General features: G+C 42.3%; 1 protein-coding gene across 1 annotated transcript in view; it reads right to left on the bottom strand.

Moving 5' to 3' along the window:
• Positions 1 to 27174, bottom strand: part of CACNA2D2 (calcium voltage-gated channel auxiliary subunit alpha2delta 2) — a gene marked incomplete at its 5' end in the record, with an annotated part of 448456 nt that overhangs the window by 65720 nt on the left and 355562 nt on the right. Inside the window, one exon of the mRNA XM_086949852.1 lies at positions 21141 to 21193. Within this exon, the coding sequence (XP_086805978.1) occupies positions 21141 to 21193 (53 nt within the window). The remainder of the gene's footprint in view (positions 1 to 21140; positions 21194 to 27174) is intronic.

Genomic DNA, 27174 nt, shown 5'->3' on the forward strand with positions numbered 1-27174 from the left:
CATCCTAAACAATGTGGAATACTCTCAGGGGTTTATACAATGTTTGTGGCCATTTGGGCGTCACATATTAATCACATTATAAACCAGTCTGTATATTTAAGCATTTGTTACTAATTTTTAAACCAACCAAATAGAACGTAAACATCACATAATACCGCCCTTAGGTGGGCTCATCATTGTTTGGCCAACAAATCGGGTTTTCATTACTTTACAGGAAGTGCTGCCCTCCGGTTGGCATATCAATATTGGGTTGAGTGGCTATCAATTTTAAGGTGAGCTTATAAACAAGGTGAAAAAAATGGTGAGGTGGTGAAAAATAAATGGGATAAATCAGGTTAAAATAGTTTTATGGAAGGCGGTAGAGTACAGGAAGGGTCAATAGTTGTGTTTTACAGGTGTATGTACAATTCCTCCGATTGATTGAGCCCAAACGGTGTCATAGTTCTGAAGCTCAAGATGTGCTTTGATTCTTTACGTCAGAGAAATTTTTCATTATGCCCACCCCTTGTTGAGAGGTTCAAGGTTTCAATGCCCCAAAAACGTAGTTTTTTCCAATCTCCGTCATGGCTCTGTTCCATGTGTTTAGCAACTGCGTTGCCTCTGTCCTTATGAACAGTGGCCCGAACATGCTCCAATATGCGCTTTTTTAGTTCGCAGATTGTGCTGCCTATATATCTTAACTTGCATGGACACTCAATCATGTATACCGTGTTTTTACTATTGCATGTGATGAATTCTTTGATCTTCCAAATTTTGTTGTTAGGCATGAGTATTTCGGTTGTTGGTTTTGCAATTTCGCAGATCTTGCAGTTATAGCATTTCACAAATCCCTTGGTTTGCAACCATTGCTTCTTTTTTCCCGAGGGTTGGAAATGACTGTGGACAAGTTGGTCCTGGAGGTTTTTGGCCCTCCTGTATGTTATCGTGGGGTGGTTACCCATTCTTTTACCTATCACTGGATCCAGCTGTAAAAGTTTCCAATTCCTTTTTAAGATTTGGTTTACCTGCTTGGTTTCTTTACTGTAGTCTGTGATAAATCGGATTGGTTCATCTTGTGTTGCGATTTGGGTTTCCTTCGGCATCAAACAATCAGCCCTTGTCATTTGATTGGCTCTTTTCCAGCATAGTTCTGTGGCCCGTTGGTTGTATCGTCTTTTGTTAAAGCGCTGCTTGGCAGTTTCGCTCTGTTTTTGCCACTCCTGTTCTTCACTGCAAATTCTTCTTAGACGTAAGAATTCCCCGTAAGGAATGCTTGATATGAGGGATTGCTGATGGAAGCTCGTGGCCTCCAATGTTGCATTTGTTGCAGTGCTTTTGCGGTGCAGGGTCGTTTCTATTTGGTTGTTTTTAATGTAGACCTCCGTGTCCAGGAAGATCGCTGTGTCCTGGCTGATGTTGTGGGTGAACTTTATGCCTGGTGTGCTGTTATTCAGTACTTGAAAGTATTCCAAGAATTTTTCTTTTCCGCCATCCCACACGATAAACAAATCGTCTATGAATCTTTTCCAGACTCTGATATGCTGTGTGAATGTTTGAAGATTCTTATCCCATGCCATTGTTTCCTCCCACCATCCCATGGCGGTACAGGCATAGTTGGGGCTAAATGAAAAGCCCATGGCGGCTCCATTTTTTTGTTTATACAATGTCTCACCAAACATAAATACATTGTTGTTTAGCAGGTACTGGATCATTTCCAGTAACATGTTGTTGTGGTGTTGGTAATGGATGTTCCGTTCCTGGAGGGCATGTTTGCATGCTTCGAGGCCCATATCGTTGTTTATGTTTGTATACAGTGAGATCACATCCATTGTGATCAGGATGTAGTCTGGTTGCCACTCTATTTGTTTCAGATTACACAGAAAATCAGTGGTGTCTTTTATGTATGATTTTAGAAGTTTTACATGTGGATTCAGGTAAAAGTCTATGAAGTTTGATTGAGGTTCTAGCAAAGAACCGTTAGCCGACACGATCAGTCTCCCTGGCGGTTTCGTGGCATCTTTATGGATCTTGGGTAGGAAATATATTGTGGCTGTTTTTGGGAAATCTACTGTCAGATATTTTTTCTCATAAAAATCCAGAAGTTCATCCTTTTCCCATTGTTCAATTTTTTTATCCAATACCCTCTTTATTTGATCCATTGGATTTTTTTCAATTTTCTCATAGTAGTGCGAATTGTTCAGTTGGTCCATGGCCTCCGCAATGTATAGTTTTCGATCCCATAACAATATGTTTCCGCCCTTATCGGCTGCTTTAATTTCAAAGGTTTCGTTGTTTCGTAATGAGGTTAAGGGCTCTCTTTCACTTTTGGATAAATTATCCCTGACATTGGTTTTCATGTTAATTTTGTACAGGTCATGAATGACCGCCTCCTGAAACATATCTATTTTGTTTCCAGGTGCTAGCTGGGGATAAAACTTTGATTTTGCTTTTAAGCCGCTGGTTCCTGCTCCAAGTTGTGGTATAGCTGTCTCCAGGTTAATTTCCTGGTCCTCTTGTGCATTTAGATTTAGTACTGTCAAGTATGCTTCTGATTCCTTTGCTAGCAGTGTGGATGTAGGTTTGGGCTGACATTTTGTTATTTTGGGTTTGTTTTGTCTTTCAGCGAAAAGTTTTGCTAGCTTGATTTTTCGGATGTAGAGATACAAGTCAATCCTTGTTTGGGCCAGGTCTATGCGCGCTGTTGGACAAAAATGAATTCCTTTCTTCAATAAAGAAATTTCTGCTTCCGAAATTTCTTTCCCAGAGAGATTGATTATTTGAAGTTCTTCATTTACTTCCCTCTCTTTTGTTTCATTAGCCTGGTTTCTGTGCCACTTTTTCGTTTATAACCGTTTCGCCTTTGGCCCCTTCTTGTGTGGACTTGGTGAATCTTGGTTGCCATGCTCTCCCCCTGCCCCTTGCTTGGCCACGTGCATTTCTTTGCGCCCCGTGGTTTTGTTCCCATCTTTGCAGTGATAAGACCAGGCGCATATCCCCTAAAAAAACTTTTTGTACTGGGTCTAGGTTGGCATCGTCCTCGCTTAAGTCCGCTGATGTCAGCGATGCCATACTTGATGAGGAGCTGGCTGTGTTAGTTTTGGATGGCCTGAAAGAATCATATTTACGGGCGAAGGTAAATATGCGACCTTGCGCATAATCATTGGCATCCCTCTCAAACTTAGTTTGCTTTCTCAATCTCACTTCTTCCTCATGTTTTTCAATCTGCTTATTTAAATCCTCCTTGAATTTTGTCATTTCTGTATTAAGTTTGAGAGTGTTGAGTTCTTTTTCCAATGTTCGTAGCTGTTCCTTAATTTTATCAAGAGCTATCTCGATGTGTTTCACTAATATTTTTAGCAAGCCCAAAGACGAATTTATTGTGTGCTCACCCCACTCCTGGAGTAATTCATTCGTAACATCCTGCTGGATTGGCATTATTAATATTCGTAAGCCACGAGGCACCCTTTCCACTTCCAGATATTTTTGCAGTGAAATTAGTTCCCAGGATTTGTTTATCTCTTTCTTGTTTAATTTCTCCCAAAGTCGGAGTTTATCTTTCGTGTCGTTTTTTTCCGGTTCTTTGTTGCTCTCCATCGGTTTGGTCATATCACGTTTGGTAAACATGGTGCCAATGAGTTCCTTCCTCTTAGCATCCCGCCTATCCATTATATTTCTCTATTTTCTGTTATTTTGATCCCCCAATACTGGATGTATAACGTTATTGGAATACGTTTGTAGGAGCGAGTCCGTTTTTGTTCCGTGTCTCTGTGTCACTGATTGTACCTTAGTTCCTTCGGTTAGGTTAATATCTACAATTGGGTTTGTGAAGTGATTATCCAAAATCGGTAGGCACTTAATCACAGTTCAGAGAACATTGAACCCGAGCAGCCGGCCAGCATATTATTGCGTTTACTCCGTTAATTCATTCAACAGGTACACTCAGTCAGTGTTCAATCGGCGTACTCCAGCAGGCAGACACTCTTACCTTGGAGTCTTCCCTCCGCGGTAGGCGAATGGCCGCTTTCTTCCGTCGATCGTCCACTGGCCGGTGAATCACAATGCTTTCCGATGGTATGCCGGTGAGCACCTCGAAGAGTAATCTGTATCCACCGCTTGGCTCCCTTTCTCTTCGCTAGGCGCTTCTTTCCCTCGGTCGCGTTTCTCCTGCGGTTGAGCCAACCGCCAGCAATTTGCAACAAGTTTTCCCCGATCCCGGGGGAAGGATGGAGTCGCTGAAAAAAACGGCTAATGGTCGCTTACATCTGTGAAAGTTCGAAGTTTATTTCCATAAATCCATTAGGGGGTCAAATAACAAAAAGCAACCAACACGTTTCGACAGCGTCCGCTGTCTTGATCACGGTTAGCTATGTGTGTGAAGCTCACAGTTTTAAGGAACAAACAAAATATTGAAGTTACACCCCCTGGGTCTCTGGGTCCCGCCCTCCAGTGCTTGGCATTCTGGGACTGGTAGTCTCTTGATTACCTTCATGGTGAGGATTTAGTCACTTTAACCCATCTAGGACCATTGGGGATTCAATACAAATAGCTTTCCTCTTTCAGATGTAATACGATGTCCACTCATGAAACAATTTATTCATTTAAACATTTTTAAAGCAATTTCTGTTTCGAGTGTGATTTCAAAACAAGGAAGACCCAATTGTTCAAATTACCGCCCTCTAGTGGGCTTCGTCTGCAATTTATGCTTTACTCGAGTTGACAACCGGTATTATGCTTTCTGGGACTGGTAGTCTCCTGATTACCTTCATTGTGGATCAGTCATCCTAAACAATGTGGAATACTCTCAGGGGTTTATACAATGTTTGTGGCCATTTGGGCGTCACATATTAATCACATTATAAACCAGTCTGTATATTTAAGCATTTGTTACTAATACTGTAAAGTAATAAAAACCCGATTTGTTGGCCAAACAATGATGAGCCCACCTAAGGGCGGTATTATGTGATGTTTACGTTCTATTTGGTTGGTTTAAAAATTAGTAACAAATGCTTAAATATACAGACTGGTTCATAATGTGATTAATATGTGACGCCCAAAGGGCCACAAACATTGTATAAACCCCTGAGAGTATTCCACATTGTTTAGGATGACTGATCCACAATGAAGGTAATCAGGAGACTACCAGTCCCAGAAAGCATAATACCGGTTGTCAACTCGAGTAAAGCATAAATTGCAGACGAAGCCCACTAGAGGGCGGTAATTTGAACAATTGGGTCTTCCTTGTTTTGAAATCACACTCGAAACAGAAATTGCTTTAAAAATGTTTAAATGAATAAATTGTTTCATGAGTGGACATCGTATTACATCTGAATGAGGAAAGCTATTTGTATTGAATCCCCAATGGTCCTAGATGGGTTAAAGTGACTAAATCCTCACCATGAAGGTAATCAAGAGACTACCAGTCCCAGAATGCCAAGCACTGGAGGGCGGGACCCAGAGACCCAGGGGGTGTAACTTCAATATTTTGTTTGTTCCTTAAAACTGTGAGCTTCACACACATAGCTAACCGTGATCAAGACAGCGGACGCTGTCGAAACGCGTTGGTTGCTTTTTGTTATTTGACCCCCTAATGGATTTATGGAAATAAACTTCGAACTTTCTCAGATGTAAGCGACTCATAGCCGTTTTTTTCAGCGACTCCATCCTTCCCCGGGATCGGGGAAAACTTGTTGCAAATTGCTGGCGGTTGGCTCAACCGCAGGAGAAACGCGACCGAGGGAAAGAAGCGCCTAGCGAAGAGAAAGGGAGCCAAGCGGTGGATACAGATTACTCTTCGAGGTGCTCACCGGCATACCATCGGAAAGCATTGTGATTCATCGGCCAATGGACGATCGACGGAAGAAAGCGGCCATTCGCCTACCGCGGAGGGAAGACTCCAAGGTAAGAGTTTCTGCCTGCTGGAGTACGCCGATTGAACACTGACTGAGTGTACCTGTTAAATCAATTAACGGAGTAAACGCAATAATATGCTGGCCGGCTGCTCGGGTTCAATGTTCTCTGAACTGTGATTAAGTGCCTACCGATTTTGGATAATCACTTCACAAACCCAATTGTAGATATTAACCTAACCGAAGGAACTAAGGTACAATCAGTGACACAGAGACACGGAACAAAAACTGACTCGCTGCTACAAACGTAATCCAATAACGTTATACATCCAGTATTGGGGGATCAAAATAACAGAAAATAGAGAAATATAATGGATAGGCGGGATGCTAAGAGGAAGGAACTCATTGGCACCATGTTTAACAAACGTGACATGACCAAACCGATGGAGAGCAACAAAGAACCGGAAAAAAACGACACGAAGGATAAACTCCGACTTTGGGAGAAATTAAACAAGAAAGAGATAAACAAATCCTGGGAACTAATTTCACTGCAAAAATATCTGGAAGTGGAAAGGGTGCCTCGTGGCTTACGAATATTAATAATGCCAAGCCAGCAGGATGTTACGAATGAATTACTCCAGGAGTGGGGTGAGCACACAATAAATTCGTCTTTGGGCTTGCTAAAAATATTAGTGAAACACATCAAGATAGCTCTTGATAAAATTAAGGAACAGCTACGAACATTGGAAAAAGAACTCGACACTCTCAAACTTAATACAGAAATGACAAAATTCAAGGAGGATTTAAATAAGCAGATTGAAAAACATGAGGAAGAAGTGAGATTGAGAAAGCAAACTAAGTTTGAGAGGGATGCCAATGATTATGCTCAAGGTCGCATATTTACCTTCGCCCGTAAATATGATTCTTTCAGGCCATCCAAAACTAACACAGCCAGCTCCTCATCAAGTATGGCATCGCTGACATCAGCGGACTTAAGCGAGGACGATGCCAACCTAGACCCAGTACAAAAAGTTTTTTTAGGTGATATGCGCCTGGTCTTATCACAGCAAAGATGGGAACAAAACCACGGGGCGCAAAGAAATGCACGTGGCCGAGTAAGGGGCAGGGGGAGAGCATGGCAACCAAGATTCACCAAGTCCACACAAGAAGGGGCCGAAGGCGAAACGGTTATAAACGAAAAAGTGGGCACAGAAACCAGGCTAATGAAACAAAAGAGAGGGAAGTAAATGAAGAACTTCAAATAATCAATCTCTCTGGGAAAGAAATTTTGGAAGCAGAAATTTCTTTATTGAAGAAAGGAATTCATTTTTGTCCAACAGCGCGCATAGACCTGGCCCAAACAAGGATTGACTTGTATCTCTACATCCGAAAAATCAAGCTAGCAAAATTTTTCGCGGAAAGACAAAACAAACCCAAAATGACAAAATGTCAGCCCAAACCTACATCCACACTGCTAGCAAAGGAATCAGAAGCATACTTGACAGTACTAAATCTAAATACACAGAGGACCAGGAAATTAACCTGGAGACAGCTATACCACAACTTGGAGCAGGAACCAGCGGCTTAAAAGCAAAATCAAAGTTTTATCCCCAGCTAGCACCTGGAAACAAAATAGATATGTTTCAGGAGGCGGTCATTCATGACCTGTACAAAATTAACATGAAAACCAATGTCAGGGATAATTTATCCAAAAGTGAAAGAGAGCCCTTAACCTCATTACGAAACAACGAAACCTTTGAAATTAAAGCAGCCGATAAGGGCGTAAACATAGTGTTATGGGATCGAAAACTATACATTGCGGAGGCCATGGACCAACTGAACAATTCGCACTACTATGAGAAAATTGAAAAAAATCCAATGGATCAAATAAAGAGGGTATTGGATAAAAAAATTGAACAATGGGAAAAGGATGAACTTCTGGATTTTTATGAGAAAAAATATCTGACAGTAGATTTCCCAAAAACAGCCACAATATATTTCCTACCCAAGATCCATAAAGATGCCACGAAACCGCCAGGGAGACTGATCGTGTCGGCTAACGGTTCTTTGCTAGAACCTCAATCAAACTTCATAGACTTTTACCTGAATCCACATGTAAAACTTCTAAAATCATACATAAAAGACACCACTGATTTTCTGTGTAATCTGAAACAAATAGAGTGGCAACCAGACTACATCCTGATCACATGGATGTGATCTCACTGTATACAAACATAAACAACGATATGGGCCTCGAAGCATGCAAACATGCCATCCAGGAACGGAACATCCATTACCAACACCACAACAACATGTTACTGGAAATGATCCAGTACCTGCTAAACAACAATGTATTTATGTTTGGTGAGACATTGTATAAACAAAAAAATGGAGCCGCCATGGGCTTTTCATTTAGCCCCAACTATGCCTGTACCGCCATGGGATGGTGGGAGGAAACAATGGCATGGGATAAGAATCTTCAAACATTCACACAGCATATCAGAGTCTGGAAAAGATTCATAGACGATTTGTTTATCGTGTGGGATGGCGGAAAAGAAAAATTCTTGGAATACTTTCAAGTACTGAATAACAGCACACCAGGCATAAAGTTCACCCACAACATCAGCCAGGACACAGCGATCTTCCTGGACACGGAGGTCTACATTAAAAACAACCAAATAGAAACGACCCTGCACCGCAAAAGCACTGCAACAAATGCAACATTGGAGGCCACGAGCTTCCATCAGCAATCCCTCATATCAAGCATTCCTTACGGGGAATTCTTACGTCTAAGAAGAATTTGCAGTGAAGAACAGGAGTGGCAAAAACAGAGCGAAACTGCCAAGCAGCGCTTTAACAAAAGACGATACAACCAACGGGCCACAGAACTATGCTGGAAAAGAGCCAATCAAATGACAAGGGCTGATTGTTTGATGCCGAAGGAAACCCAAATCGCAACACAAGATGAACCAATCCGATTTATCACAGACTACAGTAAAGAAACCAAGCAGGTACACCAAATCTTAAAAAGGAATTGGAAACTTTTACAGCTGGATCCAGTGATAGGTATAAGAATGGGTAACCACCCCACGATAACATACAGGAGAGCCAAAAACCTCAAGGACCAACTTGTCCACAGTCATTTCCAACCCTCGGGAAAAAAGAAGCAATGGTTGCAAACCAAGGGATTTGTGAAATGCTATAACTGCAAGATCTGCGAAATTGCAAAACAAACAACCGAAATACTCATGCCTAACAACAAAATTTGGAAGATCAAAGAATGCATCACATGCAATAGTAAAAACACGGTATACATGATTCAGTGTCCATGCAAGTTAAGAAATATAGGCAGCACAATCTGCGAACTAAAAAAGCGCATATTGGAGCATGTTCGGGCCACTGTTCATAAGGACAGAGGCAACGCAGTTGCTAAACACATGGAACAGAGCCATGACGGAGATTGGAAAAAACTACGTTTTTGGGGCATTGAAACCTTGAACCTCTCAACAAGGGGTGGGCATAATGAAAAATTTCTCCGACGTAAAGAATCAAAGCACATCTTGAGCTTCAGAACTATGACACCGGTTGGGCTCAATCAATCGGAGGAATTGTACATACACCTGTAAAACACAACTATTGACCCTTCCTGTACTCTACCGCCTTCCATAAAACTATTTTAACCTGATTTATCCCATTTATTTTTCACCACCTCACCATTTTTTTCACCTTGTTTATAAGCTCACCTTAAAATTGATAGCCACTCAACCCAATATTGATATGCCCACCGGAGGGCAGCACTTCCTGTAAAGTAATGAAAACCCGATTTGTTGGCCAAACAATGATGAGCCCACCTAAGGGCGGTATTATGTGATGTTTACGTTCTATTTGGTTGGTTTAAAGATTAGTAACAAATGCTTAAATATACAGACTGGTTTATAATGTGATTAATATGTGACGCCCAAATGGCCACAAACATTGTATAAACCCCTGAGAGTATTCCACATTGTTTAGGATGACTGATCCACAATGAAGGTAATCAGGAGACTACCAGTCCCAGAAAGCATAATACCGGTTGTCAACTCGAGTAAAGCATAAATTGCAGACGAAGCCCACTAGAGGGCGGTAATTTGAACAATTGGGTCTTTCTTGTTTTGAAATCACACTCGAAACAGAAATTGCTTTAAAAATGTTTAAATGAATTATTTGTTTCATGAGTGGACATCGTATTACATCTGAATGAGGAAAGCTATTTGTATTGAATCCCCAATGGTCCTAGATGGGTTAAAGTGACTAAATCCTCACCATGAAGGTAATCAAGAGACTATCAGTCCCAGAATGCCAAGCACTGGAGGGCTGGACCCAGAGACCCAGGGGGTGTAACTTCAATATTTTGTTTGTTCCTTAAAACTGTGAGCTTCACACACATAGCTAACCGTGATCAAGACAGCGGACGCTGTCGAAACGCGTTGGTTGCTTTTTGTTATTTGACCCCCTAATGGATTTATGGAAATAAACTTCGAACTTTCACAGATGTAAGCGACTCATAGCCGTTTTTTTCAGCGACTCCATCCTTCCCCGGGATCGGGGAAAACGTGTTGCAAAAAAAAAATAAAAATAATATATATATATATATATATATATATATATATATATATATATATATATATATATATATATATATATATATATATATATATATATATATATAACCTACTGGCGGTCGCCAGTAGGTAGTTATAGTTAGGACCTAGCTACATAGGAAACCCGCAACATTCTATTGGGAATAACTTTGGCGCCGGTTGAGGAATTTGCAAGTAATTTTCCAAACTTTTGGCTAGCTCCGGTCCGCTCCTTCCCTGAAAGTTTCGGGGGGATTCGTGAAATGGGGGCTGAGAAAAAAGGGGGGTCCCAAAACCTGTTTTCCCCATGCAAATTTCCATAGGACCTTCTGACACGGCTACAGCCCGAACCGCTGAACGGAATTAGGCCAAACTTTGCAAAATTGTAGGGACTGGTATGCAGATGTGCCTTTGCTATATTTGTTGAAATTTGCTCTGGTGTTTTTTTTGAAAATTAACTTCAAAAACACATATATATCTATAGGCGCGCTCCAAGCGCTCAGCGGTACGCGTACTGGGGAGCGCACCCGTCGCGCTACAGGAGCGCGCAAGCGGAAAGCTGATTGGCTGTCAGATGTCTGTCAACATTCTAAACAGTCCGGAGAGTCCGCCATCTTGTGTCTCGGTAGAATCGAGACACAAGAGGTGAAAATAAAAAGGGGGAAATGTTTAAAAGGGGGCAGGGTACACACCCTCTGACCCCCTAGGTTTTCTGAGGGGGGCCTAGAAGGACCCTGAAGGGTAAAAAAATGTTTTTTTTTTTTGTTGCAATTTTCGCGGGGTAAGCGCTGGGTGCGTTCCCATGTACGCTCACCAGAACGCGCACCCTGAGCTCACCACTTCACTTCACTTTACAATATATAAAGAATATAGCTCTTTTTGGAGAATTGGAGGTAGTTCTAAAAAGAACTGTTTTTTTTCTTCTTTTTTAGTTTTTTTTTTCTTTTTACGAACGTTTTTAATTTTTTTTGGTATTTTTATCAGAACAAAAACAAAAATAGGGAAATCCAAACAGCTCAACAGGAGCAAAAAAAAGGGGAAAATTAGGGCTGGGGAGGGCAGCTGTGTTCTTCCCTTTTGCAAACAATCAGGAGGATACTCTGCTCTTCAACACAAAGCAGTTCATTACACTGCTTACAACGAATGTTGATGTCGCTGAAAACAGGCTGAATGTTGGAAATCAGCTCCACTGATCTTCCTCTCCCCGATGATGTTTGTCCTCCGGTGGAAGTTGAGGCGCCATCTCTCGGGGGATTACGTGCCAGGTCCCTGACACTCTCCCTGGCATAGTTCTGGGGGTGCCTCCTTTGAACATGCCTGATCATTGTTGAGTTGCCAAAACTATATTTTCTTCTAGGGTCACCCCGTGAAAGAACAGTTGGCAAATTTTGCACTCCACTTTTGGAGCATTAACTTTTTTCTCTCCTGGTGGAATAGTAAAGAATTTCCAGATAAAGTGCTCCTTCACCTTTGGCTGAGGAGTTTCCTCCTGGATAAACCCATCAGAGTCCTCACTGCTGCTAGGTGGTCTTGCAGCCATTCTTTCTAAAGTAATGAAGAGAAACAGGTCTTGCTCTCTCCAAAGTGAAAGAGGTAGTGAAGGAAATGGGTGGGGTTTTCATTAGTTGTAACAAAAGCTGTAAAGAACCAATGAAAAGTGTTATATTAAGGTCACATGACTTGACGCGCTTACGCTGCGCGCACAGGAGCGCTTCCGGGGGCGCTTACGTGGCACGAACGTAGGCGCTTCCGGAAGCGCTTACGCGGCATGCCTAAATTACGTTTTGCTAGCTTTTCGGAAATACGTTTAAAGTTAAAATACGGGTATTTAAAATCAAAAATACTACTTTTATAAGTATGCCACTAAATGTCTTGCATTATTTTTTACTTTAAATACAAACTTTTTTTTCTCGCACGCGGGAATAGCGCTGTCGCTGTGCTCTTGGGTAAGCTCACCGATGCGCGCACCCTGAGCGCTCCGAGACAAAATGATAAAAAAAACCTACATGAAAAATACATTGAAAAAATAATTTTAGAAAATAAAATAATAATAATTAATAGTTATAAAAAACAGCTACAAAAAAAAATACTCACTTTAAAAATCGTAGGTTACAAACTCGATATAGTAAGGAATTAGCTTTTAAAAAACCTTTGAAATTCACTGAAAAAACCTTAGGTTTCACAATCATTATAGTTAGGAATTAACATTTAAAAAACATTTGAAATTCACTAAAAAAAACATAGGTTTCACAATTGTTAAAGTTAGGAATTAGCATTTAAAAAAACTTTGAAATTCACTGAAAAAACCATAGGTTTCACACCAGTTATAGTTAGCTGAACATTTTACTCATACAAAACCATTGAAATTCCCACGTTATAGTTAGTTGGACTCACCATAACTCGCACGCCTGCAATCCACTGCTGATGATGTCACATATTACATCATTCATGACATGGTCAGTGACATCACTGATGATATCACTGATGACATCTCAAATGACATCACTGATGACATCTAAAATGACATCACTGATGACATAATTCATGTGATAATATGATGCACCTCCTCACACTCTAAGCTAACTTTTGATATATCCAGTGTTAAATACAGACTACCATTCCAGAAACCATTGACACACCAATACTAGTTACTAGATACGCACTCACTGATTCCTAATTCTACACACACATCCACTCATTCACCCATACAATCACTCATACATACAGTCACTCATCAATACAACACTATCATATGCACTCATACACCTATAGAGATACTCACACACTGCCACTCATCCATGGAGTTACTCACACACCTAGTCCATCATGCAAAGAATCAATCACACTCCCATTTCATCATCTATACAGTTATACACACATAACCTTAATTATTCAAACATATACTAACACATACTTACTCTCTTTTACAATCACTGATACAAGTACACATTGATCTATACAGTCACTTACGCAATCACAGGCTCTCATGTATAGTCATTAATATATGCCAACTCTCACATGCACTGTGTTTTACGTATGTACTTACTTGGACATGTAGCACTGAGATATCCATTCACTCACCAACACACCCATGCACACAGTCAACCGCCCATACAGCTGTTTCCACAGGCACTCTTGAACCCATACACCAAGTGAATCAACTGCTCACACATCTATGCACAGAGTCACACACCTCCCAGCCACCCCCACAAACACACACCCTTATATACAAATACTTGGGCAACCAATCAATAACCCATATAGCCACTCATATAGCTACTAATCAACACATGCAGCAGCTTACAGAACAACAGACATAATGATGCACACATTCAGACAGTTTAGTCACTAACCTATGCATTCAGTAAGACACATTTAATCACTCACTCATACAGTCAGTCACGCACCTACTAAATCTTTCATCCATACACTCATACATACAGTCATTCTTCAATATGTAAAACATATTTTAACTTTACAGAAACACACATTCACTGGATGATGTCATCAGTGATGTCATTTGAGATGTCATCAGTGATGACATCAGTGATGTCACTGACCATGTCATGAATGATGTAATATGTGACATCATCAGCAGTGGATTGCGGGCACGCGAGTTATAGTGAGTCCAACTAACTATAACGTGGGAATTTCAATGGTTTTGTATGAGTAAAATGTTCAGCTAACTATAACTGGTGTGAAACCTATGGTTTTTTCAGTGAATATATATATATATGCATGTATATATATATATGCCTGCCTGGTGTTTGTCCGAGGGGCTTGGAACGTCAGTGGGGACCCAAGGAAGCCTGAGGACATGTCATCTGACACAGGGCCATCCATCGAGACATTGCACTCCTTACCCCTGGCATAATGACTATTTTGGTCCCCTTTCCCCCCCCCAGCTTAGCCCATCCCGGCAAAGTTAACTCTGGGATCTCTAGTTGTTACACTTTAACTAAAGTGGGCATACCGTCAGGTGATCGTGGGGAGGAGCTCCCTAACCAATGGGTGTGCAGCAGGAGGTACATGTAGGTGTGTCAACTTGACTGTGTTTGTATGGTCATCTGATGAAGGCCCTGGAGCGACAAAATGCATTATGCCGCATTGTCCAATTTAAAGGCTTCTGACAGGATTCCCCCGTGTGGCCTCTTGCCTTTATAGATGGGAGGGGTGTTCTTTGGATATATATATATATATATATTCACTGAAAAAACCATAGGTTATAGACCATATATAGTTAGGAATTAGCATTTACAAAACCTTGAAAATTCACTGAAAAAACCATAGGTTATAGACCATATATAGTTAGGAATTCGCATTTACAAAACCTTATTTTACTCACACAAAACCATTGAAATTCGCATATATAGTTAGTTGCACTAACTATATATCACGCACCCGCAATCCACTGCTGATGATGTCACATATTACATCATTCATGACATGGTCAGTGACATCACTGATGACATCACTGATGACATCTCAAATGACATCACTGATGACATCTCAAATGACATCACTGATGACATCTCATTTGACATTACTGATCACATCACTGATGATATCATTCATGTGATAATATGATGAACCTCTTCAGACTCTAATATAACCTTAGATACAATCAGTGTAAACAGACACTCACAGACTGTCACTCATCCATGGAGTTACTCACACACCTAGTCAGTCATGCAAAGAATCAATCACACCTCTATTTCCTCAACTATACAGTTATACAAACTTTACTTATTCAAACATATACTAACACATATTTACTCTCTTATACAATCCCTGATACAAGTTCACAATGATCCATACAGCCACTCACACATTCACTGGCTCTTATGCACAGTTATTTATATATGTCAACTCTCACATGTACTGTGTTTTACATATGTACATACTTTGACATGTAGCACTGAGGTATCCATTCACTCACCAATACACTCATGCACACAGTCAACCGCCCATACAGCTGTTTCCACATGCACTTTTGAAACCATACATCTATTGAATCAACTGCTCACACATCTATGCACAGAGTCATACACCTCCCAGCCACCCACACACACTCAGTCTCCCATACAAATACTTGGGCAACCAATCAATAACCCATATAGTTACTCATATAGCTACTTATCAACACATGCAACAGTTTACAGAACAACAGACATAATGATGCACAAATTAGGACAGTTTAGTCACTAACCCATGCACTCAGTGAGACACATTTAATCACTCACTCATACAGTCAGTCATGCACCTACTAAATCCTTCATCCAGACACTTATACATCCACTCATTCTTCAATATGTAAGACATATTTTAACTTTATAGAAACATACAGTCACTGGATGTTGTCATCAGTGATGTCATCAGTGATGTCATTTGAGATGCCATCAGTGATGTCATCAGTGATGTCACTGACCATGTCATGAATGATGTAATATGTGACATCATCAGCAGTGGATTGCAGGTGCGCGATATATAGTTAGTGCAACTAACTATATATGCGAATTTCAATGGTTTCGTGTGAGTAAAATAAGGTTTTGTAAATGCGAATTCCTAACTATATATGGTCTATAACCTATGGTTTTTTCAGTGAATTTTCAAGGTTTTGTAAATGCTAATTCCTAACTATATATGGTCTATAACCTATGGTTTTTTCAGTGAATTTTCAAGGTTTTGTAAATGCTAATTCCTAACTATATATGGTCTATAACCTATGGTTTTTTCAGTGAATATATATATATACATAGATATATAAACATATATCATCTGTATATCTATATAAATACAAACATAAATGCATGCATACATATACTTATATGCATACAGATGCATGTTATTTACATGAAAGTTGAAAAAACACTAATAAAAGCAAAGCTAAAAAGCCACCTCATTACAAACCGAATGGCTTTAACTTAAACGAGGGCGAGATCTATTGCACTTTCAATGCTTGTTTACTTTGGTTCCATCAAGAAGGCATTCAGATGTGTCACACATTTGCCATAAATTCTGAATGTTAGCACTCTAGTTGCACATTAGATCACTGTAGTAAAGCTACTGCTCACCAGGGACGTCTGCTGCTGGTATTCAAAGTGCATGTTTCAGTCTGCATGTCAGAATTTTTTTAATGAAATAGAAGAGGATTTGAGAAGTCACTCAAAATGATCCCTAATTTTTCTTTCTGAAGCACTAATCATACTTTCTATGGCAAAATTAACCCCCTCATGTTGTTCCTTTTTAAATTGAGTGTTTTCAGACTTACCACTTCATTCCAATCAAGATGGCTTCTGGTGTGCCATACTTTTGTCATAAGTAAGACTGTTAGCGCTCTAGTTGTTCTTTAGAACACTCTGGGACATTCTGTCATTGGGCTATACTTGGGGTACATCTGGGTGATATTTGGGCTACATTTAGGCTCTTTTGTCTCTGGTGGCCATCTTGGGAGACTGTATGTCAGAATTTTTTAATGAAATTGAAGAGGGTTTGAGAAGTCACTCAAAATGTGCCCTAATTTTTCTTTCTGCAGCACTAATCATAATTCATATGGCAAAATATACCCCCTCATTTTGTTCCTTTTTAAATTAAATGTTTTAAGAGTTACCACTTTATTCCAATCAAGATGGCTTCAGGTGTGCCATACCTTTGTAATAAGTAGGACTGTTAGCGCTCTAGTTGTTCTTTAGAACACTCTGGGACATTCTGTCATTGGGCTATACTTGGGCTACATATGGGTGATATTTGGGCTACATTTGGGCTCTTTTGTCTCTGGTGGCCATTTTGGGAGACTGCATGTCAGAATTTTTTAATGAAATAGAAGAGGATTTGAAAAGTCACTCAAAATGTGCCCTAATTTTTCTTTCTGCAGCACTAATAATACCTTCTATTGCATAATATACCCCCTCATTGTGTTCCTTTTTAAATTAAATGTTTTAAGAGTTACCACTTTATTCCCATCACGATGGCTTCAGGTGTGCCATACCTTTGTAATAAGTAGGACTGTTAGCGCTCTAGTTGTTCTTTAGAACACTCTAGGAGGCTGCAGAAGAACACAAAGGAATCAACTGACAGTCTCTGTCCTTGTTGAATGTACATGTTTTACTGAGAATGTCAGACTTCATTTTCACATGACTGAGAAAGATAATGTGAATTTACAGAAAATATGCTTTCAGTTTAGCTTATAGATCCCCTTCCAAACCACTGTGGGAAAATCATGAGATATTAGTTTTCTTTCAAACAATATTCATGATATCACAGCAGAAGGTTTTTTCACATGTTAAAATCACCTTAGAACCCACCACAATTCCTAAAATGAGTATGGTACCATCAACAAATGATTTATAATGTAACTAAAGTCCTAAAACCCTCTATTAACTACAATGCTTTTTAATGAGGTGCTATCATGTATATTGGTCCCAAGATGGCTGCCAACACTTCTTGGATGAAGTGCTGACAGCCAATCAGATCAGATGTGTGGTTAGGCTCCGCCCAGATATATATCTTTTTTTGAACCTAAATTACTCAAAATCCACTGGAGCACATATATTTAGACCTAGCAAAGGCACATCGGGCTAACAGTCCCTACAATTTTGCCAAGTTTCGTGCAAATCCATTCAGCCGTTCGAGCTAAAAGTGAGGCCAACCGCCCTATTGAAATTAACATGGGAAAAGCGCGTTTTGGGACCCCCCTTTTTTCTTGGCCCCCCCTTGATGAAACCCCCCCAAATTGTCAGGGGCTGCTCAGAAACATAATGTTCCATTTTCCTGAAAATTTCAGCCAATTCCGTCCACAAACGCCAAAGTTATTAGACATAGAATTTTCAAAAATCCCATAGAGAAAAAATCCTAACTATATATACCTACTGGCGACCGCCGGTAGGTAATATATATATATATATATATATATATATATATATATATATATAAATTCACTGAAAAAACCATAGGTTTCACACCAGTTATAGTTAGCTGGAAATTTTACTGATATAAAACCATTGAAATTCCCACGTTATAGTTAGATGGACTCACTATAACTTGCGCGTGCAATGCACTGCTGATGACATCACATATTACATCACTCATGACATGGTGAGTGACATCACTCATGACATCACTGATGACACCATCCAGTGAATGTGTGTCTTTCTGAAAAATAAATATATTTTATATATGTATATGTAAAAGTTGATGGAAGAATAAATGTTTAAATAAGTGTCTAAATGGATGGTTTTTAAAAATTGATTGGTTAACTGGCTTAATAAGACATCATCAGCAGTGCATTGCACGCGCAAGTTATAGTGAGTCCATCTAACTATAACGTGGGAATTTCAATGGTTTTATATCAGTAAAATTTCCAGCTAACTATAACTGGTGTGAAACCTATGGTTTTTTCAGTGAATTTAATAGGTTTTTTAAATGCTAATTCCTAACTATAACTGGTGTGAAACCTATGGTTTTTTTCAGTGAATTTCATAGGTTTTTTAAATGCTAATTCCTAACTATAACTGGTGTGAAACCTATGGTTTTTTCAGTGAATTTCATAGGTTTTTTAAATGCTAATTCCTTTGTATATCGAGTTTCTAACCTTTTTTTTTTTTTACAATTTGCTGTTTTTTTTTAAGTATTCATTTTTTTTATATAATTTTTTTCTTTTGCGCTCTGGGTGCGCGCTCCGGGAAGCTTTCAGCTAAGCTCTCCTGTAAGCTTCTCCGAGAGCTCATCTGAAAGCGCACCCAGAGCGCAACTGTCGTTCGTGAAAAAAAAATATGAATGAAAAGTTAATAATAATGCAAAACATTTCGTACCATACAAATAAAATTTGTTTTTTTTAATATGGAAAATGATTATGCATTTCTATAAAAGATTGATGACGTCACTTCGGCGCGCAACGTAAGTGCCCTCGGAAGCGCCTACGTGCGCGGCGCCTAAACGCACGCAAAAGCGCCTACGATCGCGCCACGTTTGCGCCCCGGAAGCGCCTACGATCGCGCTGCGTAAACGCACCGGAAGTGCTCCGGAGCGCGCAGCGTAAACGCGTCGGGTCATGTGACCCTAAAATAACACTTTTCATTGGTTGCTAACAGTTTTTTTTTACAATGAATGAAATCCCCACCCATTTCCTTCACTTCTTCTTTCACTTTTGTGACTGAAAGACCTGCCTTTTTTGCTGCTCCATATTCCTGGATTCATCATGGCTGCCAGACCATCCAGCAGTGAAGATGACTCCAATGATTTCATTGATGAAGAGCCTCCTCAGCCGAAGGTCAAAGAACATTTCATCTGGAAATTTTTTAAGTTTCCAGCAGACCAGAAGAAGGTGAATGCACCAAAAGTAGAGTGCAGGATCTGCAAACAGGTCCTGTCACGGGGTAACCCCCCAAAAAAATACTCTTTTGGCAACTTCACCATGATTCGCCATGTGGAGAGGAGGCACCCCCAGAATTTTGCCCGGGAAAGTGTCAGGGCTCTGGCACAAGAGGTTCCCAGAGATGGGGCCTCTACATCAACAGGAGGAGCAACTTCTTCTGGAAGAGAACAATCACAGGGGCAGGTAGCAAACATTCAACCTGCATTTAACCATGGGGTCGTCAGATGCAGATACTGCAATCAACTCCTCACCTATGGGGAGCAAAGTGTCCTGCTCATGGTTCGGGCATTGGAGAACCATCACTGCCCTTCCCACCCCTAATTTTTTTCTTTTCTTTTTGCTCCTGTTGAGCAGTTTCTATTCCCTGTTTTTGTTCCTGTTCAGTTAAAAGAAGAAAACCAAAAGTTCTTTTCAGAACTACCTCCAATTCTCATCAAAGAGCTATAATCTTAAAAAATGAAGAGTAAGTGAAATATAGTGCATTGATAATTGAAAGGAGAATGAGTAAGAAAGAACAGAAAGGTATGAGAGGTGAAAGGAAGTGAAGTAGGAGGAATGAAAGAAGGTGAGTGTTAGAAAAGAAAGTTATGACACAGTGAATAAACTGGAGGCCTCATTTCTGAAAAGTGACGCATCGCTACGTGAAAACAGCGATGCGTCACTTTTCTGGACGCACTCCTTATGACATTCCAGATATGTCATATTTAATATATGACTAATCAATTCGCAAGGAGTTACAGATATGTCAGTATATATATATCTTCAGAACAACTTGGCAGGTCCCCACCAGAGCATCCACAGCACAGAGAGAGTCCACAGCTCGGCAATTTCCTTTAAGGTATTTTTATTTTTTCTCTACACCATGTGCAAAACAAAAGGACGGTCGACAGGTTTCGGCTGATGCCTATATATAGTATTAATCTGCTAACATATATTTTTTTTCTAAGCAGTTGTGGATCCCTGAGGAGGCTTTGCGGACCCCCAGCGGGCCCCCGACCTCAAGTTAAGAACCACTGGTCTAGGAAAATTGTGGTGTCCTTTACTCCTCAGCTATTAAGACTTTAGTCTGACATCTCTTTTAACAATAGATCAATTATCTTAGAAGCTTGCATGCTGTTAACTGAGAAGGGAATGGGATCTCTGTGAATGAGCTATGAAGTATTTACCCCATAGTAGCAAATATATTACCTTAATCTAGAAATCTAGGACACGCATTATTGAACTACGTAGCCCTGACTTTAAGCCACCCTTCTGCCTAATCTAAAAAGGATTTACTTTCATGATGCTAACAAGTGAATGTTGTAATACGAAAATATATCTTACCATGCGGCTGCCGATGTCCACCAAGCCAAGTTAAGGAAGTCGGCTATTGTAGGCTGTGGGCAAGTAGAACAGTGCACAAAATCATTAGGTCTCAAACAAGTACATCATCTAAAAACATAACTGCCAGAAGTTGGACTATATAGCTTTAAATGAAAAAAGTTCATAAGTCATATTTAAACACCCTGTTCATTTAGTAAATGAGCTGCTTCTATATTTCAGGAGTAAAAGTACTGCTTAGTAGCAGTAGTTGAACTCAGTGATGGATTACTGGACTCTGACCGTGAACTATGATGCCAGCTGCTTTAGAGAAAAAAGAGGGTAAACTAATTTGTTTTCTTTATAATAGACATATATAGCTGTTAGTTAACAATTCTTCGTTGGGATCTTGAGAGGTATTCAGTTAAACCAATTTAGTAATTTATTCTTAGAAACCATAGTAAGCCAGGATAGCTTGGATAGCTTGACTCCAGTGGCCTAGTGAGCAAGGGAACCACGTCCATGTCCGTGTGCAAAATTCCGTCCATCATCTTGTGCTTTTTGCTGTTCACCCTATGTGGGAGGGTATGCCCAGACGTGGGTCCCGTGCTCACTTAGCCACTGGAGTCAAGCTATCCTGACTGAAGACGGCTGATAGCCAGAAACCGGTCCTAGGATGCTTGATTCCGGTTCAGGGAAGACATGGCTTAGCAGTTTGGGCTGGACTGTTCCCATGAGGCACAGGGCCAACACTGATTTGCATATGGCCATGTCCCAACTGGGGTGGCTTGGTGAGCAAAATAACAATGGATGAAACCCAGATCTGTGACTGGGGGTGAATGTTTTGCCATTGTGCAACATTCCGTCCATCATCTTGTGTTTTTTGTTGTTCACCCTATGTGGGAAGGGTATGCCCAGACGCGGGTCCCGTGCTCACTTACCCACTGGAGTCAAGCTATCCTGACTGAAGACGGCTGATAGCCAGAAACCGGCCCTAGGATTTTGATTCCGGTCCAGGAAAGACATGGCTTGACAGTTCGGGCTGGACTGTTCCCATGAGGCAAAAGTCAAGTCAAGTCAAAAATGTGTATAGCGCACTACTCACCCAGAGGGTTTCAAGGCGCTTGAGGGGGGGGGGGGTGTTCATTACTTATCAAATAGCCAGGTTTTGAGTTGTTTTCTGAAGGAGAGGTGGTACTGTGTAAGGCGGAGGTGGGTGGGGAGAGAGTTCCAGGTTTTGGCCGCTAAATAGGAGAAGGATCTTCCTCCCATGGTGGCTTTTCGGATGCGTGAAATTGCGGCGAGGGCTTGATTGGTCGATCGTAGTTGGCGGGTGGGGTTGTAAAAGGTCAGGCGCGTGTTGAGGTATTTGGGTCCCAGGTCGTGGAGGGCTTTGTGTGCGTGGGTGAGGAGACGGAACGTTATTCTCTTGTTGACTGGGAGCCAGTGAAGGTCTCTCAGGTGACCGGAAATGCGATTGTGGCGGGGTATGTCTAGGATGAGTCGGGCGGAGGCGTTCTGAATGCGTTGGAGTTTATTCTGTAGTTTGGCTGTGGTTCCGGCGTAGAGGGTGTTTCCGTAGTCCAGTCGGCTTATGACAAGTGTTTGGGTGACCGTCTTTCTTGTTTCGGTGGGGATCCAGCGGAAGATCTTTCTGAGCATACGTAAGATGTTAAAGCATGATTATGAGACGGCGTTGACTTGTCTGGTCATGGAGAGGGAGGAGTCTAGAATGAATCCCAGGTTGCGAGCATGGTCCATTGGTTTGGGTGCGCTGCCCAGGGCCGGTGGCCACCATGATTCATCCCATGCGGAGGGGGATGATCCTAGAATGAGGACTTCCGTCTTGTCAGAATTCAGTTTTAAGCAGCTGTTCTTCATCCTCTCGACAACGTCTTTCATTCCTTCGTGAAGGTTAGTTTTAGCGGTGTTTGGGTCTTTGGTGAGGGAAAGGATTAGCTGGGTGTCGTCGGCGTAGGAGATGATGTTGAGGTTGTGCTGGCGTGCAATGGATGCGAGGGGGCTCATGTAGATGTTAAAGAGGGTGGGGCTGAGCGATGATCCTTGTGGTACGCCGCAGATGACATCAGTGGCCTCTGACCTGAAAGGGGGGAGGTGGACTCTCTGGGTTCTTCCAGCGAGAAACGGGATGATCCAGTCCAGTGCTTTTCCTTGAATCCTGACGTTTCTGAGGCGTTGTACAAGGGTGTTATGACAGACCGTGTCAAACGCTGCAGAGAGGTCCAGGAGGATGAGGGCAGCTGTTTCCCCGTTGTCGAAAAGTGTTTGGATGTCGTCTGTGGCTGCGATGAGGGCGGTCTCGGTGCTGTGTTTGGTTGGCTCGGAAGCCGGACTGTGAGGGGTCGAGGGAGCCGTTAGATTCGAGGAAGGCTGTGAGCTGATTGTTGACGGTCTTCTCTATGACCTTGGCAGGGAAAGGGAGGAGCGAGATGGGGCGGTAGTTCTTGAGTTCAGTCGGGTCTGCTGTGGGTTTCTTCAGTAGAGCACTGAGTTCGGCATGTTTCCAGCTTTCTGGGAAGATAGCGGTGTTGAGGGAGCAGTTGATGATATCCCGGAGATGGGGTGCAATGATGGAGTCAGCCTTGTTGAAGATGTGGTGGGGGCATGGGTCGGTTGGTGATCCGGAGTGAATGGAGTTCATCAAGCGGATGGTGTCTTCGGTGCTGATTGGGTCCCAGGCACCAAGGGTGGTGGTGGGGGGCTTCAGTTCGGTGGTGGTGAGGGGAGTGGACTGGTCGCCAAAGCTGTTATGTTTGTCAGCGATTTTGCTGTGGAAGAATGAGGCTAGAGAGTTGCAGAGGTCTTGAGAGGGAGTGATGTCGTTAGAGCCAGCGTTGGGATTGGTTAGCTCTTTGATGATGCTGAAGAGCTCCTTGCTGTTGTGGGCGTTGTTGTCGAGTCGATCCTTGAACAATAATTTCTTGGTGCATCGGATCAGCTGGTGGTGTTTGCGGGTGGCGTCCTTGAGGGCGGTCATGTTGTCTGTGGTTGAGTTTTTTCGCCAGGCTTTCTCGAGGGTGCGGCAGTTCTTTTTGGAGTTCCTGAGGTCGTCATTAAACCAGGAGGCTTTTTTGCTACCTGGTTTGTTGTGATGGTTTTTCAAGGGTGCTAATTCGTTGGCACAGTGGGAGATCCATTGTGCGAGATTGATGGCTGCTTGGTTTGGGTCCGATGGTTTGGCTGGAAGGTTTTGGTTTAGGGATGTGGTGAGCTGGTCAGTGGTAATTTTGTTCCAGTTGCTGCGTGGGACTTGTTGTGGGTGGTGGTGGGTTGTGGTTTTTCTGAAGTTGAAGTGGATGCAGCTGTGGTCCGTCCAGTGGAGTCTTGTGGCGTGAATGAAGGAGATGTGTTTGCTGGAGGAGAAGCGTGTGTCCGGCGTGGTGGGTGGGGGTGTTTACCAGTTGTATGAGTCCGAGATTGGCGAGGTTGTCCAGCAGTGTGGTGGTGTTGCTGTCGTTATTCTTTTCCAGGTGGAAGTTGAGGTCCCCAAGGAGAATGTAGTCCTCGGAGGGGAGGGCGTGTGGGCTGATAAAGTCAGTGATCTCTTCGCTAAATTGTGTGCGGGGTCCTGGTGGTCTGTAGATGAGGGTGCCTCTTAGTGTGGTCTTGGGGTCGGTGTGTATCTGGAAGTGGAGGTGTTCGGCGGCGGTGAAGGTGTCGTCGAAGCTGGTTGTGAGGCGGATGGTGTTCTTGTGGACGATGGCGATGCCTCCTCCTGTTTGGTTGATGCGGTCTTTTCTGATGATCTTGTAGCTGTCCGGGATGGCTATGGCGATGTCGGGCGGTGGTGCGGTACTTATCCAGGTTTCTGTGAGAAAGGCGACGTCCGGCGTTGTGGTGTCTAGTAGGTTCCATAGTTCAATGGCGTGTCTGTGGACCGAGCGGGTGTTGAGCAGGATGCATTTCAGGTGGTTATTGCCGGAGTTCTGTTTGGCGTTAGTGGGCGTAGTGGAGGTCTTGATGCAGCAGAATTTGCAGGATTGACAGGTGAAGGGTCCATGGGTGCGTCCTGGGGCGGCTTGGTGGCAGTTGGGGAGTCGGCCGGTGTTGAGTGCAGAGAGGGTTGCGGCATCATAAGTTAGGCAGGTGGAGTTGGTTTGGCGGGGGCCAGGGGGTCTGGCGCTGGGCGTGGTCCAGGCGCGGACGGGCGTAGACGGGCTTTCCTTTGGCGCACCTTCGGCGCACATGGGGCGCGACCGCTGCGCGTGATCGCTGCACTTAAGTGCATCTGTCATAAATGGGTCGTGGAGGGGGCGGAGCGAGGGAGGAGCAGCTGGGAGGCGGGAGCGGGGTTGCGGGGTCTGGGGATGCCGGAGGGCTACGGGGGAGGGGCCGTGGGGGAGCAGGAGAGGCACAACAAATGGCAAGCAAACAATGCAGGACGGGATCGGGGGGCATAATCTGGCACAGACACCCAAAGCGGCAATACCAGGCAAAGCGGAGCAATATTAAATAATGAAATGGGCAAATCAAAAATACTTATATGCAATGGCAGGCGCAGCAATGAGCACAACGATACCAGGCAACCCAGGAGGGAGCTATGTGGACACCAGGCAGCTACGAACTCCAGGCGGCTCAGGAGCAAGGTGGAGCGACCGGTTCTGACCAGGTCAGGACGGTCACAGCTCCTTAATGCACGTTCCTTTCCTTATGTGTATCAGTGGGAGGGAGGAGCAGCTGGGAGGCGGGAGCAGGGTTGCGAGGTCTGGGGATGCCGGAGGGCAACAGGGGAGGGGCCGTGGGGGAGCAGGAGAGGCACAACAAATGGAAAGCAAACAATGCAGGACGGGATCGGGGGGCACAATCTGGCACAGACACCCAAAGCGGCGATACCAGGCAAAGCGGAGCAATATTAAATAATGAAATGGGCAAATCAAAAATACTTATATGCAATGGCAGGCGCAGCAATGATCACAACGATACCAGGCAGCCCAGGAGGGAGCAATGTGGACACCAGGCAGCTACGAACTCCAGGCGGCTCAGGAGCGAGGTTGAGCGACCGGGGTGGCTTGGTGAGCAAAATAACGATGGATTAAACCCAGATCTGTGACTGGGGTGAATGTTTTGCCATTGTGCAACATTCCGTCCATCATCTTGTATTTTTTGCTAGATTTGTGTTGGCCAACTTTGGATTTGTATGGGATAGATCTACAAATTGCAATTTGTGTAGGTAGGTAATGAGGAGATTTTTCTCTGGTTGACTTTGTTTGAACAGCGCAACGTATGAAGAGTTCTTTAAGTGCTACTTTGATTATATAATTTTTGCAATTTTTGCAATATTTTTGGCATGCCTGTTTCAAGCACACATCGAAGAATGTTTTGCTTTTTGGAGGTACCATAGTGAGATGTGAATTAAATTAGCCGGCTCCCTTGAGGGAATAGCTAGATAGGTTTAGGTATAAAAACATATTTCTTCCTTGGTGATTCTGTATCCCCATGGAATTCAAATACAAACAAGGATCCTTTTTCTGCGCAATTTTATAAAAGGAGATATGCAGAGCAATTTTTTAATGTTCTGCCAGCCAAAGCTAGTGAATTGAGTGTATTTTGGCTTCTTGGAAATAAAACAGTTTGTTGGGCTGTTTTTGCAGTCTTCTGGAATACTTTCGAGAAGCACTTCTTGTAAATATGACTTACAACGAGTAATTACAAACGGTTTGGTTTAAGTACAGTCTGTGAGCTGTCCTTTGTTTCTGTTTTAAGTGTTAATCTGTGGGTTAATTGTGTGTTTAAATGTCTATGTGGTTCGTGGTTTTACATTGCAACGTCTGTAAGTAAATATCGACTGCGCTCTTAGTGTAAGGATTACTAGCCTTAAGCGCGCTGTATTATGTGTCCTGAGTATTTGACCCCTTCTGTATATGTCTTAAATGAGCTAAATGAGTGTGTTTGTGTTTTTTCTTGTTGTCATCAGCCTGTTATGCAAAATATAATTTAATTAATATTAAATAAAAATTCAATAAAAATCCAGAAATGCACCATATGATATGCTAAAATAGCTATATGTTACTATTTAATTTATAGAGTAATTTATAGA

Source organism: Lissotriton vulgaris, unplaced genomic scaffold (assembly GCF_964263255.1).
Source record: "Lissotriton vulgaris unplaced genomic scaffold, aLisVul1.2 SCAFFOLD_2047, whole genome shotgun sequence".
In the NCBI taxonomy this organism is placed as follows: Eukaryota; Metazoa; Chordata; class Amphibia; order Caudata; family Salamandridae; genus Lissotriton; species Lissotriton vulgaris.